At 40.7% G+C, this 22119-nt stretch overlaps 1 protein-coding gene across 4 annotated transcripts in view; it reads left to right on the forward strand.

The window, feature by feature from the left end:
* Nucleotides 1-7203, forward strand: part of PROX1 (prospero homeobox 1) — a 50808-nt gene extending 43605 nt beyond the window's left edge. For 3 of the 4 annotated variants that reach the window (XM_068939822.1, XM_068939820.1, XM_068939821.1), the window contains one exon: nt 1427-7203. In XM_068939822.1, coding sequence (XP_068795923.1) covers nt 1427-1615 — 189 coding nt within the window. In that variant the 3' untranslated portion in view covers nt 1616-7203. The remainder of the gene's footprint in view (nt 1-1426) is intronic. The other variant, XM_068939823.1, reaches the window with a different exon arrangement.
* The last annotated feature ends 14916 nt before the right edge of the window (nt 7204-22119 follow it).

A 22119-nucleotide genomic window follows, 5' to 3' on the forward strand; every position in this document is an offset into this window, starting at 1 on the left:
TCAGGGCTTCTGGAAACAGAATTTGTCAGCTGATAGCAAGGGGAGCTGACCTCCTGTTTAGCTGATGGTAAGACATGCCTGGTAAACTGCTAGTGTTTCCCCAGCTGTGATAGGTGAGGTAGGCTCCGGAGCTTTATAGTGTCTTTTTCAGCCGTGTTTTTTGAAAGTGGCTTCTAGAAGTAGAAGAACAAAAGCCTAAAATGCAGGCGAATGTGCAGGCCTTGATCTTGCAACGGGATGTGCCTCAGTAAATGACCGAGATCTGCCCAGATCTGTGTTGACCATAGAGAGAGCATAAACGCACCCTACTGCAGGTCGGAGAGCTCCCCTTGCTAGGTGTACCATGAGTGGGCAAATAGCAGGGAGGGAGTACTTACTATTATAAGCATGTTGGCTAGTGGCCGGCCATGTATTAGCAGTCCTAGAGCTATGAAGCCATATCTCCATAATAAAAATGGAAAATAATACCTTTATGGAGATGACATCAACCTCACAACTGACCTGTGGTTCATTGTGGGGATTGCTTTTCAATCATTTAGGGAAGAGAGTAAGAAGGCACTGCTGATGTCTGAGGCAACGATTTAGGACTAATTGCCAAAGTTCAGAGATAGATGTGTTTTTTAATGTGCAGCCATAGTTCTGGGGCTTCTGAGGATGGCGTACCCTGCTACTTGGCCGTTTGATTTCCCCGTGGAATGACAGCGACGTTTAGAAAACCCAGATGACTTTGACATATCCCCGTACCATAGCCACTCTAAGCACAATGCGCCCATTGAAGAGGTGGGGTTTTTATTTGTCGGTTTCTGAAAAAGAAAGGAAGACCATAATATCTCCCAAGAAAGCCATCTTACGGGAGTCGCATGCACAAAACAGCCACAGAATCAAGCTGTTAGCTGAAGGCTTGATTGCTAGCTTGTTTTTAAACTATGAACAACCATTCACAGATAACCTGTTTCTTTGGTAGCTTTCAGCACTGGTTCTGACCAACGTTAAGCGCAGAGGTACCGAGAGCTGTTCATGTGTGCATAACTTTCGTATTAGTTCCCACACAGAAAGGAGAACATAGCCGTAACTGGATGGGTAAAGCATCAAGGAGAGATTTCTCTCCTTAAAGACAATTGTGTTTGTTTCCCCTCCTGCTAATTATATCCTATAAATCCCCCACTCTCCGAACTCAGACAGTAACATTTTGTTACCTACATTCTGTCAGTAGACTTTACAAAGATCTCTAACACATGTTATAAAAGTTATTGCTATCGTACTATATATAACAGCTTTGCATAAGAGAATAGAAGGCTGCCACATTTAGAAAATGCAGGTGCTATGTAAGCCCCTTTCTGAAAGAAAGAACTTAGCTCAGTTTCCTTTGAAGAACCAGAGACTTGAAATTGAAAACTGTATTAATGCCATTGTCTCCTTGTATCAGCAGGTTCCAGAGAGATTCCTGGAAGTGGCTCAGATCACGTTACGGGAGTTTTTCAATGCCATTATCGCAGGCAAAGATGTTGATCCTTCCTGGAAGAAGGCCATATACAAGGTCATCTGTAAGCTGGACAGTGAGGTCCCCGAGATTTTCAAATCCCCAAACTGCCTACAAGAGCTTCTTCATGAGTAGAGAGTTCAGCAGCTATTTATGAATGTATGAAAGTAGCAGTCCCCTTCCGATGCCCAAGTCATGTGTGTCTCTATTTTAATTTCATATATATGTGTATCACATACATATATATGTATATGAAATTAGACTGTGATCCCTCCTGGATTTATCTTTAAGTTTTTGTTCAGTTCCAAGGGGATAGTTATTTTACTTCAGCCTTCAGTTTACTTTTGCCCAAGACCCTTAACATTTGGAGAATAAATGGGGTTAATTTTCAGGGAGAAGAATTTGGAAGCGTGTAAAAGCCTGTCTTAGCAAGTTAGGGCATTATGTTTTAAAATGCTTTGTCAGATTTATTGCTTGCTGCAAAGTGGCATTTTGTCTTAGTGAGACTAATGTCATGGCACAATACTACAGACAATGAAGTTTATATTATGTTTATACTGCTAAAGGTCTGAACTCTGTGGAGTCACTTCATAAGCTTAGAGCTTTTTTTATTTTATATACTTTTTAACCAATAAGTAGATTTTGTTTTGTACTTCAAAAAAACTACAACATCTATTCTAGGTACTCACTCCAAGAAGTGATACCCAAAAAAGCAAACTTTGTTCTTCATGCTTTCCCTTACAGGAATGATAAATACCCTGCACCAGTAATCAACATGCCAGGTTGCTGTTTTTCTAAATTGCGACAAGGCAAGTTTGCACAAATCAAGTACTATTCTTGCAGGGTAAGGCCAGTAATTCATGCACAGTATTGTATCAAACACACTAATATTATAACATGGTCGGCTTATTAAAACGGAAGCATTTCACTCTCCATAGAGTAAAAATGAAACCTTCAGCATACTAAATTGCCATGTCTTGGTCTTACTTTAAGTGGCATTAGTCCCTAAATTTATTCTTCGCTCAGTCCATTTTACCCCCTAAAATCCCCTTTCCAGTACACAAAGTTGTCTGTCTGTATTCGACATTTGTCCTGAAAAGCACTTTTTGAATGATCTTATTTATAGTAGAAGAAGGCATTTTAGCCTCACAGCGGTGAGGCAAAGGAAAAAAAAATAGTTGTTTGTGACTGTAAAATATAATTAGTCTTTTCCTAATCGGAAGTATAAAAATTACATTTTCATAAAAATCTAATCAAACATATACAAAAATTGCAGTGTCCTCCTGGCTATACAGGGTTCAGATAGCCAAATTGGATTTTTAAATTACTGTAAGTGCAGCTTTTAAAAAAAAATCTATTTGAGCGATGCACTGCACTTGTCTTCTGAAGCTGGAGCTAGTCTTGACCAAAATCTGAGTTACAGTGTAAAGTACCTGATGGATCTGGGTTCGCCTGAATGCTATACCACGATAAGTCAGCATAAGCAAAGAAAGCTAGCTGCTAGTTTTTGCGCTTTCTTCAGTGGCTCTCCTTTTCTCACGTTTTCAGAAAGGTATCGTCTCCAAAAGTTTGGGGGAAGGTTGAATATGCTATGGCACTCTGTCTTTGTCATTTTCTCTGTCGTCTTTTGTACAGATGCAGTAAGAATTTATTGTTATCGTCAATAGTATTTTCCCCTACCGAATTCGATCTGAATCTAGAGAAAGTTCCTAATTAGCTGAGAGTTATGTTTAGACCATCTAGGATAATGGTATCTTATTTCTTTATTTCTAAATTACATTTTGACTTTGGAGAGTGAAAGTTTACCCATGTGACTAAAGAGCTGACCTGATCATTGCAATTTCACTTCATTTACAAATACTGCTGATAGACAGAAATGTATGAAAGCAATTATTGTCAGCAGAAAGCCTTAAAAACCTGCTGACTTAAAATTAAACAGCACAATCCTACGATTCCCTGTCATTATTTTCAAGCACTGGCAGTATCTGTGGAGTCTAGGCAATGCAGACAATAGCATGGGATGAAGTGCCAACATTTTCACTATGCATTAAAAGCAAAACAAATCTTCTTGATCTTAGAATCCCTGAGAGTACCTAATACTGTACGTATCCTCACAGTAGACAGGACATGTCTTTTATTTTCTTTTTTTGTTCTTTTCTTTTCTTTTCTTTTCTTTTCTTTTCTTTTCTTTTCTTTTCTTTTCTTTTCTTTTCTTTTCTTTTCTTTTCTTTTCTTTTCTTTTTTTCTTTCATGATTTGGTAAACATTACACTTCATAAAGATGTAACTCCAATGAATTCTGAGTAAGAAAGGATGAAAATTGTGTTCATGCACTTTTTTTGATTTATGGGAAGAAGTGGCATAAAATGCTCAAGTTTTAATACAGTAAGTTCATCGTTGGCATACCATCAGATACAAAATACAGCACCGCATTGTCACCTTGGACATAAGAAAGCAAAGCCATACTTTAGTCATACTATGTGGACATACTACTAGCTACCATCTTGATCTGTGATTTTACCGTTACTTTTATTATGTTTATTATTATTATTATTATTATTATTAATATTATTATTATTATTTGGCTGCAATGTGATTCACATAATCTAAATAAGTGAAATTGTGTACTCAACACTTGATGTTGTTGCATTTATTTATTTATTTATAAGTAGCATGATCTCAATAGTACATGAGGCATAGGAATTAAGAGTAGAAATTTCATCTTAAAAGACAAATAAATTTCAACTCCTTGGTCTGAAAAAGGAATAAAAAAGATAAATCGATCATTTCAGTTATGGTGATTTTACTGCAGTATAGCCATATTGCCTTTGTGCCTCCCAATACACCTACAAGTATAAATACACAGCTTAGCTCCCACTAAATTGTAAGTAGAAAGCAGTATTTTTCAACGGATCTCAATACTGTTTCACTAAAAAATGGCTAAAAGGCAGAAGGCTACTTTTATCGTAATTAAAAGTTTACATAGGGAAAGAATTTCAAAATCCATGTAGAAATCCCATGTTGCCATTCATTCACTGCTAATTCAGATTTATTTCTGCATATAAACTTGAGGTTATAGTCTGTGCCTAGACCTTAAATGCACCAGCGGAAGGATAAAAATTCCTTCAAAATACCAGTTTTTCCCCCCACAAGTACAGTTGTTCTTGTGCCTTCTGTGGCTTACAGTTTTCATCTTTTAAACTTTATTTTTCAATTACTACAGCTGCAATAAACAGTAATTTTTTTTTTTTCCGGCTGTTTGACATAATGTTGATAGCTATGCATATTTTGTGTCTTTTTAAAAATTAAAAAAAAAAAAAAACAAAGCAGGAGAATACGTTTTTGCAGAAGAGAATTTTTAGAACAGTTTGATAACGCAAATTATTTTTTCTCAATTGTTTGAGCAGCATTCAAGTTTTGAAAATTCTTGTAGAAGCCAATTTTTTGTAACTGTGGTGCAAATCTTGTGTTTTCTTAGCCTGATGAAAAGTAGTATAGAAGCAATATTTCATACGTGATATCCATGTATATACATATACATATATAGTTACACACACAAGGACAAATTTTGTGTGTGTGTATGTATATATATATACACCCAGAAACACACACACACACACAAAATATGCGTATGAAGTGAAAAGCTTACCTTTTTCCTATCTAGATTAAGAACCTATTTTAGACATTTGTTATGTTTTGTGAAAAGAATGTTCTATTTGAAACTACAAAACATTTAATTCTTACTGTATCTCTGGTTGTTTAATGGGAACGTTTCACATTTAATGGTAAACACGTGGAAGATGTTAGAATGTAGTAATTATTTAAGAAAGTGTTCACCCATGTATTCCTGAGGTTTGCTTTGTGCCTCTGAGTATTATTTAATTAAAGTGTTTTAAGTTTGCAGAATCTTTGTTACTGTACCAGGTATGTGGGTGAACATTGAAAATCGAGGGGAACTTTTATAAAGCAATGTAAATATTCAACCTGAAGGCTGTTCTTGCATAAAGACATAAGATTTTAATATCTACATTCTGAAAACATCTGTTGAATTTATAAGAAACACTACAGTAACTGTATAGATAGTTGAAAGCATTCTTGAAAATCCAGCTCTCTACTTTTAGAAGTTAAGTCTCTTTCATCAGATGTCAAGGGAATGGGTAATACAGTTTCTGTAAAATTGCAGAATTTTTTCTATGTATATGAAGTCAGTTAGTAGAAAAATGTTTTTTTTCCACAGGTTAATATTAATTAAGAAATAAAGGTGAAGATTTTGTGGCTTTAAAGATAGGATTTTCACCAGCAGCATTGAAAGATTATACATATATATATATACAGAAAGATATATATATATATAAAAATGGAAAGCGGTTTACAAAACCCCCAAAACGAGCACTGTACATGAGAAGTGAAAGCAAAAACTATATTTGCCATGTGTATTATATAGTAATCATTGGTGTGAATAGTGCAAATGTTTCCTTCTGGTACCAACTATGTGTTTGAAAATTCCAATAAGCATTGTTTTCAAAAAGCTCCCCTTAAGGAATGTAACTGGTTTATATGAGTAAGCAGTTACTGTATTGCACTTAAATGTTCTGTTGAAGGAAATGCAATTTTGTTTTCTGTAGAACTGTTGGTTGTAAACCATCTATAAACTGAAACTAAAAATGCTCATATTTAGAGCTGGGATGAAAACTGGTATTTAACCTTTGTATCTTCTTAGGAATATCCTTTTTAGTGTATGAAAGGTGGTGGCACTATGACTTTACTTAGTCTTTTCATCTGAGCCACGGTCACCTCTCTCCCTAAGCAGCCACCTTCCAAATGCACAAATATACTGGGATTATGTAGAAACAAATCTAAAAGAAACAGCGAGCTTACATTTTTCTCTAAAATCCATCCTTTCTGCATTAATTGTACCACTCAAGTAAAATATTAGGCAAATACAGTAACCATCTCATTACCATATAGTGGATAAGAGTCAGAAACTGAAAAAGAAGAAAAGAAACCTCTTTCGGTTGGTTTAATGCTGCCCAGAAGAGTCAAAGGTTAAGGTTTAAACTGATATTGTCCCAGCCGCTACTCATATGTATATAGTTACAAAAGTGACAAAACACTGCCTTTATATTATTTAGCAATATGTTGTAAATAGCATTATTAAGCTCTTTTTTTGTAATAAAGACCCTTTAATTTGAAGATAGTACAATAACTGAACTGATAAAGTCAATTTTTGATTTTTTTTATTTTATTTTTTAGCTAGAGGCAATTTCAACTGTGGATTTTTTTTTGTTGTTGTCTATTGTTCTGAAGACTTTGCATAATTTATTGGTTTAATTTATCCTAATTTATTTGATGAAGGTGTACAATTTTGTATTACCAAGGATGTACTGTAATATTAATTGATGACAAGATAAAACAATAAGACTCCCCTGTCCGTTTGAAAAAAAAAAAGGTGCAGTAGACAATTGATTGAAAAAAGTTACAATTCTAGCTTGGCAGCTACTAAATTTAAGATAAACACAGGAAATTTTTTTTTTTTTGGGGGGGGGGGGTGGATTTTATTTTGTGTGTTTAAAGCTTTTGTATACTCTCCAGACTTTTACCTTTTTGCTTTGTACCACTTAAAGGATACAGTAGTTCAATTGCCTTGTGTGCCTTCCATCTTCTCTAAACTGAATGTATGTGCAGTATATATGCAAGCTTGTGCAAAATAAAATATAAATTACAAGCTCATTGCCATTGTTTATATTTCTTTCCAAAAGTTTGTTTAGCCCCCTAGCAAAAGGTGGGTCACTGCAACCTCTCCGCTGCGACTGGGCTATACCTAAGACTGTAGTCCTCTGAAGGTTTTTCTTTTCCCTGTAGTTTGAATTGTTTATTAATGAAACTGCCAGCCCCCTTGCAAAATGAATATAATGATTTATCTAATCCAGCATCCTACCTCCAGCACTGGCTAAGATAATGAATGTTATTTTGCAATAGTCTATCTGACAAGGAGTAATTCCCTGCAGGAGGCATGTTATCTCTGAAACATGGAGAGCCCTTTAAATTACATGTAGCCCGAGTGAGCTAGACGGTACTTTTATTTATGATGTTTAATCATTTCCTGGCTATAGCTGGCATTGGTGTCCTGCAACAATGAGTTCCACAAGTTAGCTGAATGTAAAATAATACTTGTTTTGCTGTGGTTTACATTTGTTCCTCTTGCCCATTTGCCCCTGCTAATGTAGCATCCAGGTCACTTTCTCTATTCTTTTTGTTACGGTCTAACACTCTTTCTTAGGTCGCTTCCTTTTCAAACTGGATAACCATTAGCGTTGTGTACAGCTACTCTCCTCTTACACATTTCCGCAAAACGTTGCATTCTTTCATTGTTTTTCTCTGTTTCTCCTGTTCTATGGGCATCTTAAATTTTTGAGGTTGAATGAACCACTGATGTGCATTATTGTCTGTGTTTCAGATATGAATGGTATCTTTTGGCTTAGAGCTGATGCAGATGGCAGTAAGATGGTAGTTTATTTGGATCAGAAAATTGTGCAAGAATTTTCTGATTTCAAAGAAGGAGTATGTTAAAAATATATTTTCATGTGAGGTCACTTATTTTCAGAGTCTTCACCGATATGGCTCTAGAAACTGTAGTGCTGAGCTGGAGCCTGAATCCAGCTTTAGCTACACTATAATACCCAAATAAACACTTCGCCTCTGCAACAGCTATTAAAACTCTATGTCTTTTTATACAACTGAAGTTGCATTTGCTGGGCTATCTTAATGCCAGGTGTAAAGGAGGTCCACGGAAGGTAATAAAGTTGCATCTACGTAAATAATAGTCCTTTAGCAGTTAGATCTTCCCTGATTTTACTGCACATAAATTCCCTTTCTTGACATCTATCCATGTTACAAATCCAACATACCAGAAGCATCTTCTAGTCAAAATATCTGAAATTCAAACGATTTCATAAGGAACTGGTTGCCCAACAGTATGTGCTGGTTGTCTGTGTGTTTGGGAGGTCGCTAATGCTGTGGCATGGAATAGGGAGGACTGAAGTATCTAAAGCGAGGGTCATGACCCGATCCTGGGCTCATCCGCTCCAGAAAGCCTCCCTCTTTGAGCACATCCTCTGCCAGCCTTGGTCCAGGGCAAGTGGAGGAACCAGGAGGGAGGCACTGGGAAGCCGTGAAAATGCTTCCCTTATCGGAGGGGAGCTACCGAGAGGGTGAGGAGAGTCGACCCAGGCATCTGTGTACATGTGTCCCGGGAGAGTCTCACAAAGGAAGCTACAGATCATGTGAGATGGCTGATTTTTGTGTCAGCTAGCAAGAATTAACTAGTCAAAGAGAGAGGAAGCTCATCCTCAGGTGCTCAGGTAATGGCCCAAAGAGTAGGAGCTGCATGAGTAATTGGTATTTCCATTCTGTCCATCTACGAGCAGGGCAGCTCATCCTGTGCCTTGATAATTTTTCTCTCAAGTATACTTGTTCTGTGAAATGCAAGACACTATTTGTCATCTTACCCTGCAGCTGAAGGCGCACAGAGCTCTAAGTAAGAAATCCTAGTTTTTGGCACCTCAGGATACTGCAGGAGTTCAGAGCTGGACTGGAACTTGGCAGGTGGTCTCTGTCATTGCAAAGGGCCAAATCAACTTTCCCAGGCTTCAAGCACCCTGAAATGATCCAAATTTTGCAGATCTGGCCATCTGTGCTTGGAAATCCTGTTCCCGTAATACCTGGAATTTTCACAATAAGGAATATACTCCGTTGTAGCTTTAAAATCATAATGAAGACATGAATCAGCTCTGACCAAGGCACACAGAGCAGACATATCACTAGGAGCTGGAGGTCTTTTACATGTCGGATTACTGAGAAATAGAATGTGGAATACTGCATTTTGTGATTTGAGAGCCTGAAAGAGTTAATAGCTCTCGTTTTCTTGGTCTGTACCCTTATTTATGCCCAGTTCAGGTTGTGCCAACACAATTTCTATGGAGATGATCCCTTCTGATCCAGTCTTTCCTCTTTGTTAGGAGGGAAAGGGAACTGAGTGGTGAGCTGCAGCATACGACTGCATTTGGGAAATAACGGCAAACAAGTCAGTCACTCTTTGCAATGGGTTATAGTGTTTCTCCACAAAGATTAATCTGATTCTGTTTTAAAATATGGCACTATGTTTATTTTAAGAATACAATAAAGAAAGCAAATTCAATTTTAGCGAAAGTTTGTTGTTTAACAGTGATGGAAAGCTCCCATGGTGGTAGCAGGATTGTTAGATTTAAAAAGGGGTGGTGGGGGGGTGTTTCCCTGCTTGATCCAAGTCTTCTGACCCTCAGGGCACGTCGCAAGGCCTGCCTGTTCTCCCAGCTTTTCAAGAACAGTGAGGGGGGTAGGGGCGTTTTGAGAAGCTGCTTATAAAGCCTGATCGACTGATGGGTGCAAAAAATCCATCATTTGTTAGGCTACTAATCTTTATGTACAGCTTGTTAATATAGCTAACATACATATGCCTCAAAGAGGTGATAGAGGTATATTTTATTTACTTTATTTTTTCTTTAGACATCGAGATAAATTCCTCTTGGCTTAGGTGAGCCCATCTCGTTCCAGGGCTGCAGAGCAGAGTGACACACCGACTCCCATGTAGAGAAAGGATTCCCCCACCACCTCGCTCTGCCCAGAGTCTGGGAGAATGTGATTGCATTTTCATGAATAAATCCTAGGCAAGTGAACAGTGGTACTTTCCCCTGTATTTGGGAGTCAGCGTGAAAAGACAAACAAACAACCAAGCTATTTGCTTCACAACAGAACACATGAAAATGAACTGCTGTTCACACTCAAAGGCAGCTAATTCCATGCACAGTTTAGTTTTATTCTTTAAAATTAGACTTAAGGTTGGGTGCCTAGGTAGGCAAGAAAAAAAAAAAAGGAAGAAAGAACGGAGGGGGGAAAAAAAAGGAAGATGACACAGATAGCTAAAGAAATACTACCAGCTCCAATGTAAATATGTTTGCAGTTTGCAAGAGACCTGCCAGTCAAGCAGCTGTGGGAGGTAACAGGGGAGAACGCACGAGAGAAAAAGTCTTGTGGCAACAGTGGCCAGTTTCATTACGGCCACTGCCAGACTGTGAAACAACTCTTGGGGCTTGGAATCCTATTGCCTATTAAAACTGGGCATGACAGCTCTTTTTTATGCTTCACCAACCAGAGATGGAACTGTGTCCTAGGGGAAATAAGGAAAAATATTTATTACAAGTGTTTAACACCTTTTAGTACAAAACAACCCTAATATGCAGCACTCAAGGATAATTCGTGCCAGCGCATGTAAAACCAAGGGGAATCACTTATCAGCTCAATAATTTGGTCAGAGCTTTTAAAGGAAGAGATGAAGCTCCAGTCAAAACCCTGAGCCCAGATTTCCCTGAAGTGGGGGCACTTTTGGGTCTGCAGCTTTTTCCATAGTCAACAATTTCTCAGTAATTGACACAAACCTCTGAAAACACACCCATCTCGGGGACTACATGGTTGCCTGGCTTGGGCTGAAGAGAGGCTGTTCAGACTGGAGATTTACCTGCTTCTCATGCATGGCAACAGTTGCTGGCATGTTTAAGGGAAGCTTCAAAACGCTTAGTGGTGGGTCTCAAACACTGCACGAGGCTAAGGTGTAAGCTGCCTTAGAGGCTTACTAGGAAATGTGCGTCCTGGGCTACCCTTAGAGTACAAGCAACCTCAAAGTTTAAGGCTGTCTGTTTCAAATCTTCCCGGATAAAATGTGTGTGTCTAAAAGCAGGAAAATGCAAAATAAAACTCACAATGTCATTATGCAAATTATGTTATGACTTCCCAGGATTTTCATGAAACCTAGTGTTTAGGAAGGAAGCTTCAACATGCATTAAACGCCAGAAGAAAAACCTGAAGCATTTTCACAAGGCGGAGCTGAAAGCCCTTCACGCCGCTGGCTGCCCGAGAGGCAGAGAGGCCGGGTTGCCTGCCCGGGACCCCTCCGCCGGCCGGCCCACGGACCGGCCGCGGCGCCAGGAGCAGGACCCGGCTCGCCAGCCTCCTGCTCGGGCGCGAGCCGCTGCCAACCCTCCGCGTTACTCATTAACGCCGACTGTTACTTGTTAACAGTCGGAACAAGGGCTTCACGCACAGTCCTTGCAGAGCCCCCGTTTTAAATTGTGCAATCTACGTGCTCTTGCCGTTCCAGTTGCATTTCCTAATAGAAATGCTGCTTTCCGGCATCCTTGGTGTCCTGTGAGCTACCGGAGCCGATATTTTAAAATACTGTTTACCCAGTCATCTGCTTTCGCAGAACCTGGAGGAAATGACAGAAAAATTGGAAAAGCCCGTTCGTGGTGTGCGTCCACGAGGGCTTTCACGTGCCCGTTATTCAGGTCGCTCCCCTCAGTGCCAGGGTGCGCTGCCGGGAAGGGCCGACGGCTTAAGTGAAGCTCTGCGTTTACCGAAATTTCCAGAGCGCTCAGCCGCCCTTCACCGCTGTCGCAGCTGGATCTGGCACAGAGGTGACCCGGGCTGCTGCAAGGCTCTTCCTGAAGCAGGGCAACCCAGCAGGCTCCTTCTTCCTCCGGGCTCTGGGCAAAGGCCTGAGGAGCTGACGGGCCACGTCCCATACGGGCACCCCACAGCGCGTGCCCAAGAAGGGCACTAACGGCAAGGGTCCAGGTGCCCGGGCATCGGCCGTGCCCCCCATGGCAGCCTCTGCGGCATCCTGCGGGGGCAGCAAGGGGCGCTAGGACGTGGGCACCGAGGCTGCGCTTATCCCAGGAGAGCAAGCCATCAATACTTCCAAATCTCAGCAGCACCCTAGTGTCTCTTTGGAGGAGGGAAGGGAAGGGGACGTGGTGGTTTGGGGCGCGGGGGGGGCACCTGTGTTTTCGACAGCAAGGTAAACGTGGCAGCAGCCACAGTCGATAGGCAGGTGCGTCAGTCCCAGCCTCGGAGCTGTGCAACTGCTCGGTGGCTCTGGGCGTAGGGTTATGTCACTAGCAAAATCCAGGATTTGTCCAAGATGGGATACTCTAGGTGTTTTTTTTAGTAGAGAATATCAGTAAAATATAATAATTATTACTGTTATTATTAACCTTAAGGAACTTTGTTCTTCTGTAAACATAAATGACGTGTATTCATCCTTAATCTGATTAAAAATGACCTGGAAAGAGAGTCAGAAAAGTGCAAGGTAGCTATATAACGTGGAAGGAAAAAAAAAGGGGGGGGGGGGGGGGGACAAGAGCGTTGACTGCAAAAGAAAGAAAATTATCCCAATTCTAGTACTGCTGGAAAAACGTGAAAGTTATTGCTGCACAAAGAACCTCTTGAACTGCTCTGCCTTCCAAAATTTCTACTGCACTCTCTGCAGTTACTTGTGTATGGCAGAAGCAGCATCTTTGTATTATATGAACAGTCTGCTTCATAATCAAATACCATCTGTCGCTACATCTGAACTTGTTTTCAACATCTGTGCGTTCTGGTCTTAACAAAGCTTTAAAAACTAATTCAAAAACTTTCACAGATCACTGACTAAATATGTACATTTACCATCTTTCATATTGGTTTAAAATATTTCTTCTATAGCTGCATCCCCTTAGCTGGGAATAGTTAAGATGTATACACTGAGTTGCTTTATTAAGCTTATTTTCTAATGGCCTTGGGTAGCCAAGTGCAAAAGAGGGACACTTGCTCAGGCACCGAGAGGACCCATCATATTCCTTCTTGGTGCCAATACAGTCCCTTTCTGCCAATGAGAAACCTGAAAGTTGATCAGCTACCATACCCCAATTACTCAAAATGACACTACAGATAAAACTGCAACCAAGGGGAGAATCAACTGTATGGCTTATATGCTGCTAAAGTGTGTCTGAACAAATGGTGAAGTAAAATCATGAGAGCCCTCAGGAGGATAAGTACGTTGTTACTTTGCACATGCTTCAGAAATGTGAAGTACATCTTTACAGAACTTTTGGCCAACCCCCTGGCAGATGTTGACCAGTTTTGCTTATGTATACATCAGTTGCAGAACACTAAAACAGAGATTGGAAATTTTAATTTAGTCAAGGCAGTTGGGCTAAAATGATGGCTTTTGTTGAAACCATTAAATAGAGCTGCCTAATGAAGTACAGTACAGCACTGGCAAACTGAGCCCTGATGAGATGCAGCAGCTTCCAAGCTGCAGCCCTGCAAAGGGAAGAAGGAAGCTTGCAAGTCTTTAACTAAAGTGGAATGGCGACAGCCCTTGTAAAGCTGCGTTTGATTTTGTGTTTGAGGGCAGACGCACTTGTACATTATTACCCTGACATTTTAACCATTAGTTGGAAATGTGCCGTTGCAGTTGCTGCCATATATTTCTCAATCCTATTTGTTAGAAAGTGAGCTAATAGACAGTGTGATGAAGTGATCATAAATTCACTTTCAAAGGGCATTTGGGTTCAGAGCCTAAAGATTGAATATGGCAAATTCTTAGGCATGCGGAAGAAGGAGGGGGCCAGGAGGGTCATTCGCACTGATGGGCTCAGTGATTGATTCCACTACAGAACTATATTTGCCCTTTACTTGGCTGTTTAACACAGAATAGCTATAATAGGTTCCCGATCCATTATCCCTCTTCTTCCTAGGGTCAGCGTGAAGTTGAAAGAAGATATAACCTTGGTTGTGATAAAATAAACTTTAACATTATCAGGTGTTTGGAAATTGGAAGGTGTCTGATTGCTTTATAAAGGGTACACACAAACACACACACAAAGGGTTATAATATAATCCTCCGCGCTGTCTCTGACAAATGGTTATTGCCACTCAGTATTGGTTTTTTGCTCATGCGATAATATGGTGTCAGGCAAGTCCATACAGCCTTGAAATTCTTCTTATTATACAAAGCCTTGCAAAAAACACATGCCCTGTGCTGCTTTTTGACTGTGACTAGCAGTATTTTTTAAAGGTAGGTGGCTTAGAACAAAATTTGAGAGCAAAAATTATCTGACATGCAAGATCAAAATGAGCGCTTCAGCACAAGGCAGCCCCAAAATATTTGCAATAATTAGGAGAGACTTATGTTCCATTTTACTGTTTTATGTGTTATATAGTATAGAGCAAGCGCCACTGTAGTTAAGTGTTTGTCAGCGTTTCCCTTGTAAATCCTGGTTTTCCAGAGGGTTGCTATAACTTGCCAATTTCAAATCACACTGGGCTAACACTCACTCCGCACACTGTCAGCCCAGATGCAAATTTCTGTTGTTGTTATTACCAAAAATGAAATCAAGTGAAGCTGCTGGTTTTTAGTTCATGGCAAAAGATAATGGTTGGGGGGGGGGCAGGTTTTTTTTTGTTTTGTTTGGGATTTTATGCTATTGCTCCTGGTTCGGTTTTTGTTGTTGAAATGGCCTGGTTCAAATAGGTCCATTTCGAATGAGACGTGAAAGTAAGTTAGGGTATGGATATTTTTACACACCCTCAAATATAAATAAAGCATAGAGGACTCAGAGAAAGAAGAGGGAAGTGGTCTGATCTAGAAAGGCTTACTCACGGTCATGCATATGATATTCAGCAATACACCTGTTGACCTCAGCCCCAAGGTTCAGTTCTGCCCTAGAGAGGCGTTAAGAGGCTAGTAAAGGTCCACTCAGCAGCTGCATTGTCCAAGAAAAAACAAACGTGGCTTGACCCAGTCAGAACAGCCCTTGCGAAGCACAGATGCAAATCCTCCCTTCCTCCCTCCAGCCCTGCAGCCCAGGTCTCAGACTCATCAGTCCTCCAGCCCCCATGAACTCTACAGACCGAACCGCGCAGAGGGGAAACCTCCCCCTCCACCCCAAACCTGCACCATGCCATGAGGGGCCCAGGAAAGCGCAGGCCTCTCGTGCTGCTCTGTGGTTGCAAGCACTCCCTGCCTGAGAGAAGACGACACTCTGAGGTCCCATCTCACCGCCGTGCCTCCTGCTGGGCTAGTTCTCACCTGGCCCAAGCAGCCCCCAGGCCTAGAGGGGACACAGCTGCTTCGATGCATGTCCTGAGGGTGATCTTGGGTTTCCCCCACCTGCGTGGCAGAACCTGCGGATCACCTCACCTTGCCTTCAGAAACCAGCTATGAGCCTCAAAAATGTAGGGCCTGATCCTGGCCAGAGAGATGGGCTATCCATCCTGGCTGCAGCATTGAGGAGGAGGAGGAAGAGGAGGAGGAGGAGGAGGAAGCTCAGTGGGCTGAGCCCTGCCAAGGCAGCCGGTGGTGCTCTACACTGGGGCAGGGCAGCAGGAGGCAGCGGATCTCCTCCAGGGAAAGGGAAGGGAGAGCTGGGGCCAGGTGAGCGAGCAACACTCACTAGGCTGACAATACTTCTGTTTTGTTCATTATCCACTTCCAGTTTTACTAAGAAAAATTCCTTTTAAAACTTAAAAAAAAAAAAACCCTGAGGCATTGTTCTCCCACTAGTGATTGGGTCTTTTACTTTTACCAACCGTTGAGTTTTGTTAACTGTACGAGGCTGTGCGAGGCTGCCCTCGGCTGCTTTCCTTGGAGGGTGTAAGCCCCTATCTTTGCAAGGCCTAGGCAAAATCATAGACCCATCTGCGTAACAAATACTGCATCGGCCTTTATGGAAATCCAGTGCTGACTCTTGGTGTGTGGAAGCACTGTACAGCATCATTAATGCTATCACAGAAAACACCCCTGTCTCTTCAAACGCAGCGATGCAGATATGCACTTAGAGCCCCTACTGCTGTGATCCACGAGCATCTCTGCCTTCCAGACCGAGCCTAGCGTAGATCTGGGGCAGATGAGATGTGCTTTGGGCCAAATCCTGTTTTTAGTAACACAGCTGTAAATCCAGACTAAAAGCAGACTTACAGCTGTGCAGTACAACAGTATATTGTAACGATGAGTGGAAAAAGAGGCCACGAGTAAAAGGATTGCATCTTGTAGCAGATCTCTTCTAGATGTTTATGAATCCAGAGGGTTTTCTGAATGTAAAGAAATGTGGAGTCCCTGGAAAGCAGCTGTTACTAGCTCCAAAGAGGACAAAAATGTATTAACACTTTGGCTGCCAAAGAAAGCCAAATTAGAGAAAATGTTTGTATCACTTAGCAGTTATCCATAGGTCTTGCAGTACTTTTAAAACAGATCCTCAGCTGATATAACTTGCAGTGCTGTCAGTTGTGAGGGCTTATCCTGCAAATGAGTCTTTCTGTTAAAGCAGCAGCTGCCGGAGTCAAGTGATTACATGAGGCACTCTGTGTTATTGGTGTTTTCTAGAGTTTGTGACTAAAGAAACATAATAGTTGAAGAAATGCTTAGAAGTAAAACTTTGCTTTGCAGTGAAAACTCAGAAACCAGAAAACAAAGAAAATAAACAGTAGATGTCATTAAAAAATTCTTTTGTGGCTGGTTGTGTGATTTTGGGGGATGGCTTATTTGTTTTTTATACTTTGGATTGGGAGACTAAGGTCAGTAAAAGACACAATGGTGTGAACAGTGTTATAACAATCTGTATCAGATGAAGTTTCAATCTGTTTATATTAGAAGCGGTTTAATTTTATAAGCCATTGTTCCTGTAGTTGCCTCAAAGACCTACATCAATTAGAGCCATATACCACTTTAGCATAGAAAACAAGATCCATATTTAGCCACACACTTTTTCTCTGCACATGGAAAAATATATAAGTGAATTGTACTTGAAAGCAACGGGCTATTTCTTGCCTACTTATAGTCAAGCTAAAATCCTACTATTTTGCTATATCCTAGCCAAAATTTCCTAGCCAAAATTTCCATACCTTGATGCGTTTTACCACAGAATTCAAGCTTTGAGGTCAGAGGACCAGAGCTAAATGTCAATATTTTTCCATGCAAAAGAGAAACTGGATTTGCCCTCTATGTAAGACACACAGCAGATAAAACCAATAATACCTTATCTCCTTCCATGACTTCCTGGCCAGGAGCAGCAGCAATATATATTAAGATATCAATTGACTGTTTATAGGATTAAGTAAGGAATAGCTGAAATCAGTCCCTGCTTTTATTTGAGTTTAATTGATCCAATCATAGATCTGTCTGGTAACCACCTATAATAAAGAAATAATAACAATAATAATAAAACTTTGCAGTTTTACAACATCTTCCATTGAAAGCTGTCTCAATGTGCTTCATAAACATTACTCCTGCATCCTTTCCTTCAATTCCTTCACTTGCTCCTTATCTTTTACTGTAGCATTTGTAATATTACCATAGCATGGATGGCCTTACAAATAAACTAAGACGAGATGTCATTTCAAAGGACTGCAGAAAGTGTTAGGCAAAGTTATTTGAAAAATGTGAGAGAAATTCAGTATGCTGAGGATGGTGTATGTTCATTTTGGTAACATATTATGTGCTCAGTTAAGGTAAAAGAAAATCCATATGTTCTGCTACGTCCACTGATATTTCTTGTGTTAAAGGAGCATAAATCAAGTTATGCCACTCAACATATCTTGCTTCCGAGACAAAAAATGAGGGAGAAGAAAAATGTCGGTGGAGAAAGTTTGGAAAAATATGGTATTCTTTTCTTTATTATGGATAATATTTTCTAAAATCTCAGTCTTATGATCACCCATTTCTCATGTAAATAAGTCACAATATTGAAAGGTGACAGGAGCTGTAGGTACAGGGTTGCAATTCCAGACTCCCTGGAATAGCAACTGTATCTTTATATATGGTTATATGGCAGCTAGCTCACTAAACATAGTTATGAGACAAATGAAAAATGGTAATAAATACTGCCATGAGTATTGTCTTCTGTCTCCTGAACCCACTCTGGAACAATGAAAGAAGAGGCTGTTTGCTCTACGAAATTCTTCCCCGGAAAGTTAGCCTGTCTCCAGTGGAAAACTACCTCGGGTGAAATTTCCTCCATGTAGATAGCCAGCACAAAGCCTGTGCACCACTAAATTTTTAGTAAAGACTCCCTCAATCTCTGTGCATTTATTTAAAGATAGAGGGAAGCAGAAAGTTAAAAAAACAGGGAAAACATCTGAGAATGTAAGCAAGAAGATCTGGGAGAAAAATGCAATGTAAAGAAAGAGGACTGTTCTAAATGGAAATTACTGCTAAGCAAAAAATTCCAATTTTCTACTAATATTTGAGGGTCTTACCCTTCATGCATCACATATTAGAGTTTATTTTCTGTCCATAAGGAAGCCCAGCCTCCTACTTGATTGAGTGGCTGTTTCGTTCGCTGGGCACTGCCACATTAACAACTTGAATCCAGGCTTGCATCGAGCATGAGATAGAGGCTAGGGGTGACACTGAGAGCAAAAGAAGAGAAGGCTAGCTAGTCTGCTGCAGCGGAGAAACCAGGAGGGGCACTTGGAAGAAGAGACCTGTGGTGTCTCCCTCAACTTCTCCATCTGCAAAATAAAAACAGTAGTAAGTATCTTCCTATGCAAAATATTTTCGGACAGGCTGTCTGTGTAAATTTTAAGATTATTTATTACCAGTTATTACCCCTTCAGTAATTTCATTTTCCCTCCCTCTTTTCCCAGCATCACAATAACTGTAGCAGTAGCCCAGTAATTGGAGATTCTTGTGCCTCAGATTCCCTGGTATTTAATTTTTATAACATTCTCAGAACCTATCACATATTTGTTTTGATTTATTCAATATTGATCCTTTCTCTGACTTTCGAGCAGCTATCACCTTCCCCGCCTGTTCCCAGGGAATCTGCCAAGCCAGCAGTTTGTGATTTTGTCATAATACATGTGTTTAGTTCTCCGAGTGGCTGTCACAAGCTTCTGGATCTCACAAATGTTACATCCCCTCTTTTTATTCACACATTCTGTATATTAAATGTTCACAGAGATGGGCTTTTCTTGTGTGCAGAAGCAAGGCTTTCTCTATCAGTCTGCGGGGTACTAGTGTATACCTGGTTAAGTGGAGAAAGGGGAGTTCAATTTTTGTTAAATTTGAAAAAATGTGCTTTTACTGCTTTATACAGTACGCTATACACAAGAGAGGAGAAAAAAGAAAGCTGTTTGAGATAAACCTGGGGCAACACTTTCTGGAGTACCTAGGTGTCTTGGGCCTGTTTCACTTTGATAGCAGGCACTCATGTTTAGCTGCTTACTTTCAGTACAACTTACCCAAGTGCCTCCATTACTTCAGAAAACAGGATTTTGGTATTCTAAACTATCTATCTTCCCCAAATCTGTTCTTTGTTAGTTCTGTGGCTTGTAAATCGTGGTCTTCAGAAGTGTAGCCACGATCGCCGTAACAAAAAGGCCACATTATCACCAGTCAAATCATTTTCCAGTTAGTAGCTATCCCTTTCCAAGGGGGAGTAAGGCAAATCCCACATCAGGCTATGTTAAGAAGAGTATGATGGGAAGTTATTATTCTCCTTTATTCAGCACTGGTGAGGCTGCATCTGGAACACCATATCTGGTTTTGAACCTCCTCATTCAAAGAAGATGTTGAAAAATTGGAGAGGTCCCAGCAGAGGGCTACCAAGATTGCGAAGGTCTAATGCACCTGAACGTTGAGGCAAATGGGCTTATTTTTAGCGTTGTGAAGAGGAGACTGGGAAGGGAGGTCTTTAGTCAATGCGTCCAGCTATTTGAAGGGCAGTTCAAAGACAAAGACAACAGAGCCAAACTCTTCTTGGTAGTGTCAGACAGTAAAACAAGGAGCTGTGGCTTAGGAGATTCAGACTGGACGTTAAGAAAAACTTATTCATTGGAGGAGTAGTGCAGGAACAGGTTACCCAAGAGCTGATATCCCCATCCTTCAAAGTTTTCAAGACCTGCGAGAAAAAAATTGCCGCTGACATGATCTGATCAATTGCTAATGGTTGCCCTCTGAGCAGCAGGCTGAACCAGATGACCTCCAGAGGGGTCCCTTACAATCCGTATTTCTGTGGTCAAAAACTATTATGGAAGTTCAAAGGAACTTTTCCCAGGAGCCCTCTGAGAGCATATATACATGTATACACTAATAGAGTGAGAAACCAAACAAATTTATCCAAAAAAATGGTTAATTAAAGGCATATGCTTGGGTTCTGTATCCCTTTTGACAGCTTACACTGTAGTACTCAGGAGGAGCAATGGTGGAAGGAGCTATGCGTTTTTTGGAGAGAGATCTTTTTGGTTGGTGTACAACCCCAGGCAAAAAACAGCTGCCACCTTGAGGAACTTACAAAGTAAAAGATGCATTTGCGTAGGAAAATTCGGAGATGGGGCTGACTTTAACATAGATTCTTTTCAATAAACATTTCGCTGTATTACCATTTCTGCTGCTGCGTCCAGTGTCACCAGGGAACTGTTCAGCATAAACACCTCCTGAGGAACTGTTCCAGAGCCTAATGCCAACCTGAGACAGCTGCTGATGCTGAACAACATCATCAAGGGCCCACTGTCCCTTCCTGCCACTCCTCCTCCTTCACCACCAGTGAAAGAACTATGAAAAGACCAAGAGCTGGTGTACAGCCAACAAGAACTAAAGATCTTGCAGCTGGTTGTACCACCTGTGCCTTGTGAAATTCCAGCCAAAACAACGTCCCCTCCCTCCCCTCGGATAACCCCTTTATTAAAGAGAAGGGCCTATCATCTGATAACTTTATAACCAGGCGCGACAAGAGCACAGCAGTAGATGTGTAAGGCAATTGTTTTTGTCGCTGCCAATGGCTGTGGACAACTGACCTTCTTTTGTGGATGTGCAGAGCCATTTTGGGTGAGCCATCTCGTGCGTTCAAATTCACATACAGTGTGTAAGCCATGTTGTGCCAGATATATATAGCTGTTCAATGCCACCCTGCTGAGCCAGTGCCAGAATAGATCACATGGTGTTTGCTTTATTTGGGCTAGTTTGAGGGAGATGTACAGAATCCATGAGTAAATGCGCTGATACACGCTACTCTGACATAAAAGGAAGAATTCTTCACTTAGAGCCATAGAGCAGATCCCGTGTTCTGGATTCCCCATTAATGTCAATGAGTGTTATACACGTGTGGTTAGAGCATATTATCCCAGCCCAAGATCCACCACACAGATCAGAGTGTAATTTTGCTTGAAGAATGTTAGAAATGGGTCTATAGTCGTTAACAACATTCTTTAAGTAGTGAAAGATCAAGCCTGTTCGTTTTCATCCGCTACTAGCAATTAAAGCTTTGATTAATAATATTTATTTTGACTGGACTAGAAAAGGGAGAGAGTACAGCTAAGATGGGAATTATGCATCTACATTCTATCTCATGCATGTATGTGTTTCAGTTTGTGTATTTTCATGTGTGGAGTGAGCTTAGACTTTTGCACCATTTGTGTCCCTATCATTATTTATATTTAATGTTGATGGATGCTAGAGAGAAAAAGAGCCTAAGCAAATACATCTGTGTACAACTAGGAAATTAGCTGCTGTGATTACAGTGCACATTCTGGTGACACTAAAGAGGAAGATCAGACCTTCCTCTTCCTGACTACTCAGTCCTCAGTCTAAAACAGTCTTCTGACACTATCACTCACCCAAGCTTCAGACACGCAACTGGACAGTTCTAACTCTGTTCAGCAAAGGGCGGCAGTACTCATATACTAGAGTTCACTAGAAAATATCAGCATTCCCGCTTTTTTATCCAGTGAAAAACATCTGGGGCTAGTGGGACAGCCCATGGGAGCCATATCTACTCCTTGGGA

Source organism: Struthio camelus, chromosome 3, assembly GCF_040807025.1.
Source record: "Struthio camelus isolate bStrCam1 chromosome 3, bStrCam1.hap1, whole genome shotgun sequence".
NCBI classification, from domain to species: Eukaryota; Metazoa; Chordata; class Aves; order Struthioniformes; family Struthionidae; genus Struthio; species Struthio camelus.